This window comes from Choristoneura fumiferana, chromosome 19, assembly GCF_025370935.1.
Source record: "Choristoneura fumiferana chromosome 19, NRCan_CFum_1, whole genome shotgun sequence".
NCBI lineage: Eukaryota > Metazoa > Arthropoda > Insecta > Lepidoptera > Tortricidae > Choristoneura > Choristoneura fumiferana.
In genome coordinates, this window is record NC_133490.1 from 2,498,398 (window position 1) to 2,511,416 (window position 13,019).

Below are 13,019 nucleotides of genomic sequence, written 5' to 3' on the forward strand. Positions count from 1 at the left end.
AACTAAAAGAGTGGCTAATGAACTTGTCTTATGAGGAAACTGAACCTGCTTATGATAGTTGCATAGCTTAATTTTTCACTTGTATATCTGCGAAACACGATGAAATAAATTGTTACTGTCATTTATGTTATGTTTTAAGCCCATATTTTTTATTTGCCTAAGATACAGGCTACTTCAGTATCCTAGTTTAGGCATTTAAGTAATTTATGAATTAGCATGATATTGTATTATGTTTAGGTATTAGTGTTCTATTTAGTTAGATGTAAACATTTGTATTATATTAAGTCAAAAGTGTAACTAGTATATCGGTTTATTGTTTACTAAAACCTAGACGTAATTTCAGTGCTTACTAACCTTTTTATTTGTAAACAAATATTTTATTTTGAATACAATTTCAATTTCAATTCAATAAGATTTTTTTATAGGTAGAATATCGTCAATCTCAAATGTGACTTAAATGTCAAATGGACCTCACGTTACTGTTTCACCATCCATTGATTAGTGTTAACTGACGGTTAAATGTGATGCCATCTCCGTCTATTTGAACAAAACAAATAGAGAACAGCATCACATTTAACCGTCCGTTAACGCTAATCAACTGATGGTGAAACAGCCTCTAAGACTCATTAATTATGACAGATATCAATTTACGAACTGAATGAAGAAGGCCGCTGCTGGGTGAAGATAGAAGAACTGCATCATCGAGAGACAGACACTGCTGAGGCGATGCTGCAACTCAAAAGAGGCAAGCGGGATAGAATGCTGCTTGGTAAGAAAACCACTCGTATGTAGATCAATATCTACGATGAATAGATTTTCTTTCTCATAAGTGAAACATCAACCGACTTCCAGTGTCTATTGAAATAATCATTCTTATAGACTAAACAAAATTAAATGTATAGGAATTCATATACTATTTATTTTAGCTGCTCTGACTATAATAGGACTGAAAAACTTATCTCCTTAATCGATTTAAAAAAGGAAGAGGTTCTCAATTCGGTTGTATTTTTTATGTTTATTACAGCTGAACATTGTTATTTCTGGGTAGATTAGTTTTTTTTTATTGAACTAATTTGAAATATTTTTAGTTGTTGTTTAAATTATTGATCTCAAATAAAAGACTGCAACTATCTAAACTTAACTATAATCTTACATTGTGTCGTGAACAGCTACAACGACGTACAGTTTCGTGGTATGGGACTTTGATAACACAATCCCCAGAGGTAACCATGTCGAAGAAATTACGAAAAAGAAAAACGACAGTGACAAAACACAAGAGGATGAAGAAGAGGTATATGAAACTGATGATCCTATTATCTTATATTGGAAATATCTAGATAATAACCAAGCCAAACCCTCACATTCTGAGAGGAGGCCAGCTCCCCACAGTGGAGCGATGGGCCGAGATAATGATGATGATTATGATGATCTAGATGACTATAGTAACCTAGTTGAAATCACACTTCGTTGATTAACTCTAATAATTGTACAGTTGGAAAAATACACCAGTTAATTCGACTAATACAGGCTTATAATAATGATGATGATGTTGATGGTGGTGTTAGTAATGATGATAATGATTATTATTATTATAAAATTATGTAAAAACCTAAAGCAGTATCTAATGTAATCGAGTTACGCTTTGCATTGTAACGTTCATTATTTTAATAATGAAGAAAATCTACGCTTTATTTAAACAGGAAGAAAAAATAGATGACCAGCCTGAAAAGGACATGAGTCTCGAAGGTATAGTGCTGAAGCTGCCACATACTATCAGGAACATTTCCACCAAGATGACACTCTCGAACTCTTTTATGATTAGCAACAACAACACCTACGCTGTCGCTGGAGTTAGGTAAGATAATATTCCTTGACGCGTCTTTTGTATCTTTAGGCTAACCTTTATAGTATGTGTTTTTAGTGGCGAAAACTTGTCGGAAGAAGTAGCGTGGGTAGATTTTCCACAAGATGAACTGATGAGGTCATCAGAACCTTCAACACACGTTGTTCTGTCTTGGAGTTTCAGTGCCTATCTTTCCAGCTCCATCAACAGATCAGCTTGATGGCACCATTTGTATTGTCATCAGCATAAAATGACAATGCCAAGTTTCGTATCAATATCACATTAGGATGTGGGTGAAAGTCAAGTTCAAAGATTCCATTACATTTTTAGATCTGTACCCACAATAAACAGAAAAAAAACTTTATAAACCTATGTTTTCTGTACTGCTACTATATGTTGGTGTTCAGCAAAGAGTTATTGTATTGTATTTTATTGTAGACGGAAGTTCTTCGATTGATCTTCTCTCATTTCTTCAGAAAAAGTCTCTATGTCTGGAGCTTAGAGACCACTAAGCTCATCAAAGTGCTGGACGCGCACTTTGGCCGAATAGTCCAGTTGGAACCCTTGACCGTTGGTGCCTGGAACAACGTCATAACATCCTCGATCGACAGGACTGTCAAGATATGGAACATCGATAACATATTTGAACAAGTCCACAAGATTGACCGGCAGGAATTGCCTATTGATTCTATCAGGTAGGTCAGTCAAATAAAAGATACACATAAAACTAAGTACCTAGATCTTGCAGGAGACTAGCAATTGCAAAGAAAATTTGAAAATTTAGAAGATCGGATATAATCTCAGATGGATCCAGTACCTAACTAATTAGTAAGTTTGTATGTAGAGGGCCAAATTTTGTGCCGCTGAGTACAGTACAAGTCAACGCACGTAAAAATAACTCTGGGTGGCTAGTGGAGTGGATACGGTTACGCATCTGTCAACTAACAAGCCAATGGCATGAGACGGCCGCGCGCGCGCACCTATACGCTCCCTCCCGTGTCCCCCACTGCTCCGCCGCCAATTTGGTCCGTATTTCGCTCACTGCGCAGTTATATCGCCAGGGGCTCTTTTTACGTGCGTTGATTTGTATTTCGATTATAAACACTCAAGACTCACGAAGATATAGGCCGAGGAAGAAGATGATCATGATATAAATACGTCGAAATGAAAAGGTTAAGAAGCACTTTCCACATTCCAGCTTAGCCCGTGACAGCTTCACACATCATTGGTGATTCGTGCTGTCATGATTCATCTACCATTACCTCTCATAGTTCATTTTCTACATCTTTTTATCGTACAATGGCAAATCCCACTAGACACTGGCAAAATTGTCCTCCGATGACGACAGAGTCATATATATTTTTAATTAACTAACTTTTTATTCGCGAAAAAATGCGGAATGCAGAAATTCATCGAAGAACTTAAGTCCCCGACATAGGTATAAGAATATGTAAGTTGAAGTAGCAATTGGCGGGCCACATCGCTCGAAGGACAGATAACCGTTGGGGGAGAAAAGTCCTCGAGCGGTGACCACGAACCGGAAATCGAAACGTTGGCAGGCCTCCCACTAGGTGGACTGTCGACATCTAGTGAGTTGTGGGGAACCGGTGGATGCAAGTTGGTGGTGGTCTTTGTTCAACAGTGGACGTCTTCCGGCTGATAATGATGAACTTCTTCTGCACTCCAGCTTAGCCCGCGACCAGCGTCTAGCAGTAACAGTCACCCGCAGCTGCTGGGGTCTCTGGGACACCAGCACCGGCCACCTCCTGGCGCAGCTCGCCGACGCGCCACTCGGTGCCATCGTCACCCACGCCGTCATCACGCCTAACGGGGAGAACGTCGTCACTGCTGAATCCGGGAACGTTGTTATATGGGATACTCCGGAGAAACAGGTTTGAACAGGGGCGAATCTATCTATCCACCGACATAGCTGGAAAAATATGCAAGTTGAAGTGGCAATGGGCGGGCCACATCGCTCGAAGAACAGATAACCGTTGGGGAAGAAAAGTCCTCGAGTGGCGACCACGAACCGGGAGGCATTTGTTCAGCAGTGGACGTCTTCCGGCTGATGATGATGATGATGATAAATCTATATAAGAGGTTGAGCCCATGGCTCCGTGTGTCACGTGGGTGGAACGAGATTGGGGATCTAATTTATCATTATCGAAGAAAGTTTTTTGATAATCGCAAATGGTTGGTTCTCACAGCGCCAGTTCTGCAGCTGGAATAAGATTGTCAGATTACCGGGAGACTTGTCATTAAACATTTTGGTACCTACTGCAGACTTCAATTATATTAATTAAACCTGAATTTAAAAAATACAATTGACAAATGTTAAGATAACCGCGAAATAAAAGTATATGTGAAAGTAGATGTGAAATGTGTGTTTCAAAAATATGTCCATAGCAGAATTAAAGCTTCAATAATTACATTATAGCAAGTATTCAAACGTGTACTTCGCAATGACATTACAGGCTAATTTTTACTTCATTTCCCAGGTTATTTTCAAAGAAGAACAAAAGGGCGTGAAGCAAATCCTCTTCCTTGAAGACGGCGTCAAATTTGTCACTATCTCCATGCAAGTCTCTACCAATGACGTGGACAACGTCGCCATCGCTACTATCATAGCCAGGACTATTCCTGGTAAACTTTTTGATATCATCAATATCATTCCTTCCTGCATTCCTTCTTCTTTTTTCTGCTTCCTGAACATTCTGGGACTGCATTCCCGAAGCGGTGAAACTTTGGAGTCTTTAAAACCGAGCCTATCAATCTCTCAAAGGGCCAACAACGCACCTGTGATACACCTAATGTTGCTGGTTTTCATGGTCGGCGGTGATTGCTTCCCATCAGGTGACCCGCGTGCTCGTTTCCTCCTTTTATATGTGGAAAAAAAGTCTTACTATACGTCTTATTGCAAAAACCGGGCACAGCACTGAAGTATTAGAAGAAGAAACATTTAAAGGATAATTTCATAATCGATTTTGCTATAATTTCTTTGGCGGATGTAGCGATGTCAACATAACGTTGTTAGCACAATGGCTATCCTGGTACGTGATTCAGTTTCCTCAAATGTAATTAAAACAAGAATATCGAAAATACAAACTGAGACATGGATGCAAAAAAAAAGAAAAAAAGACCAGCGCTGGGAATCGAACCCAGGCCCAAGCATAAGCAGGCTGCTGCATAAGTAGCGTAGTAGAAATAAGCAAACAGAGATATGTATGCATAGGAAAAATTCGTGTCTGGATTCCTGTCCAGCGGTGGTGGGGTTATAGCACGCAGCATGGATTGCTGAGGACCTGGGTTCGCTTCCCAGCGCTGGTCTCTTTTTCTGGTTTTTCTGTGCATCCATGTCTGTCTCTCTATTTTCGATATGGTTTCACGGGATACCCGTAAAAGTAACAAATTTGGAGTTGAAATAAAAAATACAAAAAGACTCCAAAAAACCAATCATAAAACAAGAATATTTTTCCAGAGGGTGACAGAATATACAGCGTGGACTACGAAGTGAGGGGTACAGGGTACCGGGCTGCTGTAGTGTCTGCTGATGAGCACCACCTGGTGGCTCCAGGGGTGGACAAGTCTTCGAGGGACTGTTTGCACGTGTTCCACTCTAGGACTGGTGCCAGGCTGCACAGGTAGGGACTATTGCTTGCTTTAAAGTATACGTAAAATGGTAGTTCTTTTTTCTCGTAGTATAATAGTATCATGTCTCTCTGCCATGCAAATTATTTGTATGTTTCCCGAATTAAATGCTTTTTTTTATTATTGTTACTATAATTTTTTTTTGTTCTTCACCAGGATCCCAATAAAAAACAGTGGCATCAAAGACATGCAGTCCATCGTGGCGCTGCCGCACAAGCCCAACTGGGTAGCTGTGGTGGGCAACGACAAAGCTGGCATCTTGGATATTAAGACTAAGAGACACGTCAGGTTGGTATGAAAAGCTGTAGCTGCTTACACCGCTGCAGGCGGCAGAGCCTTGTACAAGTCATGTTGCTCTCTCACTACCTACTCGTATGTGCTGGTTGCCATGAGGGTGGGCATGGGCAGCGCTAGTGTTCCCATGAGGGTAGGCAGCGGTAGTGCTCCTATAAGGGTAGGCAGCACTGGTGTTGCCATGATAGGCAGCGCTAGTGTCACCATGAGGGTAGGCTGCGCTAGTGTTGCCATGAGAGTAGGCAACGCTAGTGTTGCCATTGCTTATGCAACTGTCAGGAGCATCAGGGCCCTATTTTCCCAACGTGACTATTGTCAGTGACATATATCGAATGACAATATATTATTTGTACCAAAATTTAATGATAATTATGTTGTAAAACAAGAATTACTAGTTGTAGAATACCTAGTTGACATTTATTTGTATTTGTAGTGTCAGGTTTGCGTTACAATGAGGGCTATCGCGTATGGATTCGCCACTAGAGGCGCTAGTGTAGCTCGAGGTTTCCGAAATGTCAAATCTCATAGTTTTTGGGTGAGTTACGCGGGTTTATTTATAATTAGAATAATTTTGTGAATATTTTGCAATATCTGAAATTAATTATGGCAAATATGCGTTCCGGGGCAATGAATGTCTGTGTTTTGAGACAGTTTTGTTTTTCGCAAAACCTTTGTCCACCCTTTTTTCCGAACAAAACGGGGACTATGCAACACTGTCGTATGCTCGATATTTTTATGGTTCGGTTTTAAGGTGTATTAAATATGATTTTAATCTAAACTTTGTTTTCACACCCGTCTGTCTGACTTTGAAAAGTCTGTTATGACTTTGAAAGCCATACTTAAAAACCTCACGCAACAGTGCGCCATCTAGTGAGACAAAAAACGATAGCCCTCATTGTAGTGTTTCGTGATTAACATACGCATATTTTCAAAATGGCTCTGTATGAAATTAGTGGTCGCACCTGTCAGCGTGGTGAATAGGGCCCAGGTAATGACTGAATCATTGGACACTGCTTCTCTTTCATCCAGATTCGTCCCACGCTGGAACGGTGCCTGCACCCGCGATGGCAAAGTGGGTCTCTGCGCGCCCTCCCGCGGCGGCCTGGACCTCATCGAGCTGAAGCGCGGGACCTCAGTGCAGCCGCTTATCTCCCGCGCGGCTGAGGGCGTATTCTCCATCATCACCATGTTCAGTTCTACTGATCAATACGTGTTCTACTATCACAGTGGGAGGAAGACGCTGAGGGTCTTCAGGTAAGTACTGATAGTTGGGAGACTAGACATCTAATACTATCTTATCTTACTAATATTATAAATGTGAAAGTTTGTGAGTGAATGACTGAGTTGAGTGAGTGAGTGAGTGAGTATGTTTGTTACTTCTACACGCTGATAGGGCTAGGCGGATTTGGATAAAATTTAGCAAAAAGTTAGTTTATAACCTGGATTAAAACATAGAATACATTTTATCCCGATATTCCCACGGGATAGGGATAAAATCTCTAAATAATAACCGCTGGGCTTAGAGTCATGAAATTTGATATGTAGGTAGCTGGACGTCTAGAATAACACATACATAGGCTACTTTTTATCCCGATATTCCCACGGGATAGGGACAAAATCTCGAAATAACAACCGCTGGGTTTAGAGTCATGAAATTTGGCATGGGTGTTTTAATTTAACGTTAATGAAAACCACGATGGATGTTGTTGTTGTTGTTGTTAAATCCGCCAGATCAAATTCCTAGGTGTATCGTGAAATGGCGCATTTCATGAATTGGCTAAGGGACATCGCCATATCGTTAATAACTCACCGTTTAACGATTTGCCTAGTGACGTTTAGGCAGATCATGAAATTCCTACGCATATCATGATATGCCGCCATTTCATGATTTGGCCAGTTTAGGTAGATCATGAAATTCCTAGGCATATCATGAAACGCTGCCATGTCGGTTCTGGCACTTCGCCGGCCGCTCCCGCGGCACGCTCGCTTCGCTCTCGTGCCTAAATTTTTCTTTTTTTTCGACATATCACGATGTGCCCGGTATAGAGCTAAGGAATATCGACGAATGCATTGCTCTAATCGATCTGCCGTATTGATTCTCAGGCACATCGTGATATGCCTGGCCAACGTTTATGGTGCCATTTCACGATAAAATATGCCTAGGAATTTCGTGATCTGGCGGATTTTACGATCGGCCGCCGACATATACAAAGCATATATTTTTGCCTGTCACGTTGCTGTTACGGTCATGGTGGTCATATATGATACGGTGTAATGTGTAAAGAGAGACATAATCTTAACTCTCTCCATAGCCAGTTTCTTTGGCTCTGAGCTGAGTTACATAATTATAATTCGACGCTTGTTTATTGGTTAATGTTGTTAAATACTCAAATAATTTATTTAATCAGGCGTTACTTTGCGAAGGTCCATATCTATGAACTAAAAGAATGTTAGACTAACATCTGGTAGCATGGTGTACGGTTGTGTTGCTCTGAAAATGAGCTCTGGTTGAGTTCGAAACGCGTCAGTGTAGTGTGGTGGTGTGGAACTGCGTGAACACGCATATCTTGCACAAACTTAGCAATCAAAAGGTCACGGGTGAGCAAAGAAATGCTTTTAGTTCGTTAAATGCTCAGTTTGTTTATGTGGCTATATTTTACAGAACAATCGACGGCAAGGCGGTAGCAGAGTACCGTGCCCCAGCGGAAGTGACAGGTGTTGCCAGCGCGCACGCTGGAAAAGCTCTCGCCATTGCATCGCAAGATGGCTGCCTGACAATTCTGAACATTGTCGATCCCCATGAGTAGGCGATCTCATATTAAATATAATGACCCGGATAACTCACGTCTTAAATCGAGTTTAGCTCGACATGTTTCGGGCTAATCCGTAGCCCTTCGTCTTCGGAGCAACGCGACTCAGCGGCTGCTGCAACACGCGCACTGCGCGCCGCCGCTCTGCTCGCGCGAGTCTGCGCGCTGAGTCGCGTTGCTCCGAAGACGAAGGGCTACGGATTAGCCCGAAACATGTCGAGCTAAACTCGATTTAAGACTTGAGTTATCCGGGTCATTATATTTAATATGAGTGAGTCTCACGGTAGTTTCATGTTCAAAGTAGGCGATCTGTCTACGGTCATATAAGACATCATCAGCTGGAAAACGTCCGGCATTACCCTTAGAACGCCACAATGAACGATAACTCGCCACTTGCATCCACCGGTTGCCCAACTATCACGATCTGTTCATAATAATTGTATTGGAAGGCCTGCCAGCGCTTCGTCTTTCTGTCTTCTGGTTCGTGGTTGCCACTCGAAGAAGTGGTCTTATAAGTTAGTACTCGTAAGCCTTTTGTTCGAACAAACCTGGTTGCTTTTAAAATAGTATTTTTATACGCGAGCGAAGCGAGTTTTTCAAGCCAATAAGAGTTGTAAATTGCTTGTATTTCACATCATACTATACGAGTACCTGTGTGAGGTAAGAAATGTGCAATCTCACAAAATGCGAAATCAAAATGAATATAGAAACTTAAAGCTTAATATCGTAAATTAGTACGTCATTGAGTATTGACCCTTTTTACTTCTTTAAGCATAATGTTTTTTCTCCTTTTTCTTCCTGTTTAATGTATTATAAGGTTTTTCTGTTTTTTGAGCTATATATCTTTTTTGTTTGTTGTGCCGAATTTCGGTAATTAATTAGCAGGTGGTAGGACTCCTGCCGTGAAGCAGCAGTGCTTGCACTGTTGTGTTTCGGCGTGGAGAGTAAGACAGCCGGTGAAATTACTGGCACGTGAGGTATCCCATCTTAGACCTCTAGGTTGGCAACGCGTCTGCAATACCCCTGGTGTTGCAGATGTTTATGGGCGGTGGTGATCTCTTACCATCAGGAGACCCACTTGCTCGTTTGCCATCCAGTCGAATAATAAAAAAAAAATCTTTCTTTCTTTTTTTTTCGTTGCTCTCTTTGCTTGATACAATTTTAGTTTAAATACTTTAATATTTGGCAAATCAAAAATTTCTTTTCGTGCTTGTTTTCGATGTGCAGTGTTGAAATAATATACGCAAGTTGAAATGTTTTGAAATTTCACCTTAGTTAAATATATGTGATTACAAATTCTCCTTAAAAACTTGCTTTAGGGCAAAAAGTTATTACAATTTACCCTTAGATTATTAAGTAAATAACTTAAAGTTTTCAAGTAGTTGATCTATTTAGATGTATTTTTCTTGTTAGCCAAGTGTTTGAATACCTCGATACTTTGTTCCTAAATGAAAATAAACAAAGAAGGTATATTTTTTATATGGCACTGTTAAGATGTTCTAGGATGTTACTGGACAAAATGCCGTCAAAATGGAAAATATACCTTGTGCTTGTAGTTTTTCAATAAACTATAGCATTCGCGACAGCAAACGAGGCGTTTTGTTCAGTCATTTGGTCTTGCTTGTTTTTTGGAATTTTGGATCTTGGAAGTAGTTTAATAATTATCAAGCCGTAGTCTCGTAGTGGGTTTCTACCACAAAACTATAATAAGAGGAATAGAATAGCTATTAATGTGCTCATATTTTTTTTTACTGATAACTGAATTCAATTAGTGCCTACTCGTCAGTTAAATCAGTTTATTTTAACCCTTTTCCAGGCATACTGTACACAGCGACCAAATAAAGGTACGTAAATATTCGGCTGTGCTAAATTTACAATTAACCATAGTACCTACATTGTTTTTGAATTAATCCCTCATAGGTAAACAATATAAAACTATGATTCATTTTGTAGTAGCGTACCTAAGCGTAGCGTATCGAAATAAGCGAGGCCTGGTAAAGAGTTAAAGAACGGTACGGTAAAATTAAAACCTTTATGGATTTTTAGCCAGACACATTTAGCTAGCGTCACGTTCTATTCCTCTTACTAATTGTTCTGTTATTAGTACTAAGTTTAAGTACCTACTAAGTTGGGTTTTAGGGATTGGAAAATAAAAGGCTGTGATATGAGAAAAGAAAGGGTTAAATCTTACTAGCAAAGATAACGTAGACAATCCTTAGCGTTTCCATAAAGCCGTCTGTTGTCGGTTGCTGACGTCGGTCGCGGATTTTCGATGTACACCGTCCGATGAGCTCAACGCAATAATTCTTGTGTACAATACACAGTGTACCATTCGTATTTCAGCAGTGACTGGTCCTCTTGGGCTATCCATAATAGACCTACCAATTCAGTTGTAATTTATTTATTTTTTACTTTTTGAATGCCGGCCAGCTAGAACGTTCTGATTGGCGATACTATAGTTTACTTGCTGACCGGCCATTCTTGCCGACCTCCGTCCGCGGCCATTCGCAACCGACCATAAACGACTTTTGGTTGCAAACTTTCAGTAGATTTAGATTGTAGAAAATATGTAGAATGTAGCAAATGTACAGACAAAATATTACCAGATTTATGTAGTTGAGTGTTATTTTATGACATTGTGTAGTTCAATTTTGTAATCTCACGAAGTACAAAAGTGAGTAAAATAAATAAAATATACAATTAAAACATATTTATTGAGCTTATTAATAAATATTACAAAATATTCGTATACTTTTTCTTCATAATACTTCGCCTGCAACAAATCGACTATTTTTAAGAATTTTTAACAAAAATAAGGAAATACCGAAAAGCTCTAAAACATTTAAAAAAGCAAACCTATCCCATAGTCTCCTGAGTCCTAACTTTTTTTAGCAGATGTAGTACTTTAAACCTAGACGTCACCTGCTTTGTTATTTTGGACGTTATTTCAACATTCTTTAAAACTGTTATTCAATAAAAAACTTGTTCTTTATAAAGCACATACGACCATTATTCTTAGTGTTAATTTGTGCTTTATAAAGAACTTTCGGCCGCTATTCTTAATCTTCATAGTTCGTGCTTTATAAAGTACGTTCGGCCATTATTCTTAGTGTTAATTTGTTCTTTATAAATTACGCAAGGACTTATGAGGCTAGACAGTAAAGTCAAATTTTGTTAATTCTAATCTCTTCGTGAATTCAGTTCTTTCTCTTGCTAACTTTACTTACTCCTTCGAATGAATACCTAAAAACGACCAGACACTTACTTAGGACCATAACTTTCAAACTTAGAAATAACTTAAGTCACTTTTATGGCAAAAGGAATGAAAAATTAAACCTAAATAAAAATGTAGGTATACAAAAATAATTATCTCCTTGTACTTAACTACATATTTACTAGCAAAATGGACTTTTCTGGAATTCTATGTGCATGAAGTTGATCTTAAAAAAATAAACTTGTACCGTAGGTATTTAAGTAATTGATTCAAACTATATAATAATATATGTATTTTATAAATTAAACGGTTTTTTTTATAATTTGATCCGTTTAATGAGTTCCTGTTGAAATATGAACAAACAATTTAAGTGCAAATTGAAGCGTTTTTCCGCTATAAGAATAATCAAAAAATCACGGAGTGGCAAAATTGGAACCCGTTTTAAATACTGTGAATTTAATAACAGTTTTCAAAAATGAATACATTTTTTTCTGTATGTACGTTTTTTTTCATATTTGCCAATTTTTTCCACAATATTGGTCCAATTAGGAACTCCCAAATCGTTTATAATGTAAATTTTATCAGATTTTGTACACGAATAATAAGTTCATTCACGCATGAATTTGCTTAAAAGTTCTGTTAGCAGAAAAAGCCGTGACAGCCTTGAATTCTTCTGCTTTTGGCAACCCTAGAACTCGTACTCTGACACGTATATGAACAGCTTAGCAACAGCGATGCCGCCAAAAATTTCACCACTATACAGCTCCATCGATAGTTCAAGCTCAATGCTCTGTGGTCCTTCCAGAGAATGGACGAGTGACACCATTGCTTGGTTACCAGTTTGAGTTAATCTGTAAGTACAATAAAACACTAGATTAGCACTTTAATTGTATTTTCAATTAAATTTGGAAAAAAAAAAAACTGGCCAGGGTCAAAAGGTAAGAAAGGTCTGACAGGAACAAAAGCAGTTTAACTAGAATCTAATGATTAAAAAAGTGTTCCCATTGTTAGAGTTAACACATTTTTATCATTTTTGATTTTTGAATTCGATTTTTTTTAGTTTTTAGGAACTCGTCGCTCCAGCGGTATCTTTCGGACCTCAGGGTCATAGGCTGCCAAAGCTGGCCCAAGATCGTAAAGCATGGAGTAGTCTGATGTTGGAGACCAAGACTCACTTTGGGTCACAGATAATAAGTAGAAGTTTTTGATA

The 13,019-nt window shown here is 39.1% G+C and overlaps 2 protein-coding genes across 3 annotated transcripts in view; one reads left to right on the forward strand and one right to left on the reverse strand.

Moving 5' to 3' along the window:
- Nucleotides 1–8,764, forward strand: part of LOC141438856 (NACHT and WD repeat domain-containing protein 2) — a gene marked incomplete in the record, with an annotated part of 46,228 nt that extends 37,464 nt beyond the window's left edge. The window contains 10 exon segments of the mRNA XM_074102888.1: nucleotides 640–769; nucleotides 1,170–1,291; nucleotides 1,701–1,855; nucleotides 2,320–2,538; nucleotides 3,531–3,735; nucleotides 4,342–4,486; nucleotides 5,322–5,484; nucleotides 5,648–5,779; nucleotides 6,815–7,039; nucleotides 8,448–8,764. Coding sequence (XP_073958989.1) covers nucleotides 640–769; nucleotides 1,170–1,291; nucleotides 1,701–1,855; nucleotides 2,320–2,538; nucleotides 3,531–3,735; nucleotides 4,342–4,486; nucleotides 5,322–5,484; nucleotides 5,648–5,779; nucleotides 6,815–7,039; nucleotides 8,448–8,592 — 1,641 coding nt within the window.
- A 2,526-nt stretch (nucleotides 8,765–11,290) lies between these two features.
- The window catches only part of LOC141438857 (uncharacterized), a 31,743-nt gene continuing 30,014 nt past the window's right edge, over nucleotides 11,291–13,019 (reverse strand). For both annotated transcript variants that reach the window (XM_074102890.1, XM_074102889.1), the window contains exon 28: nucleotides 11,291–12,660. In XM_074102890.1, the coding sequence (XP_073958991.1) occupies nucleotides 12,498–12,660 (163 nt within the window). In that variant the 3' untranslated portion in view covers nucleotides 11,291–12,497. The remainder of the gene's footprint in view (nucleotides 12,661–13,019) is intronic.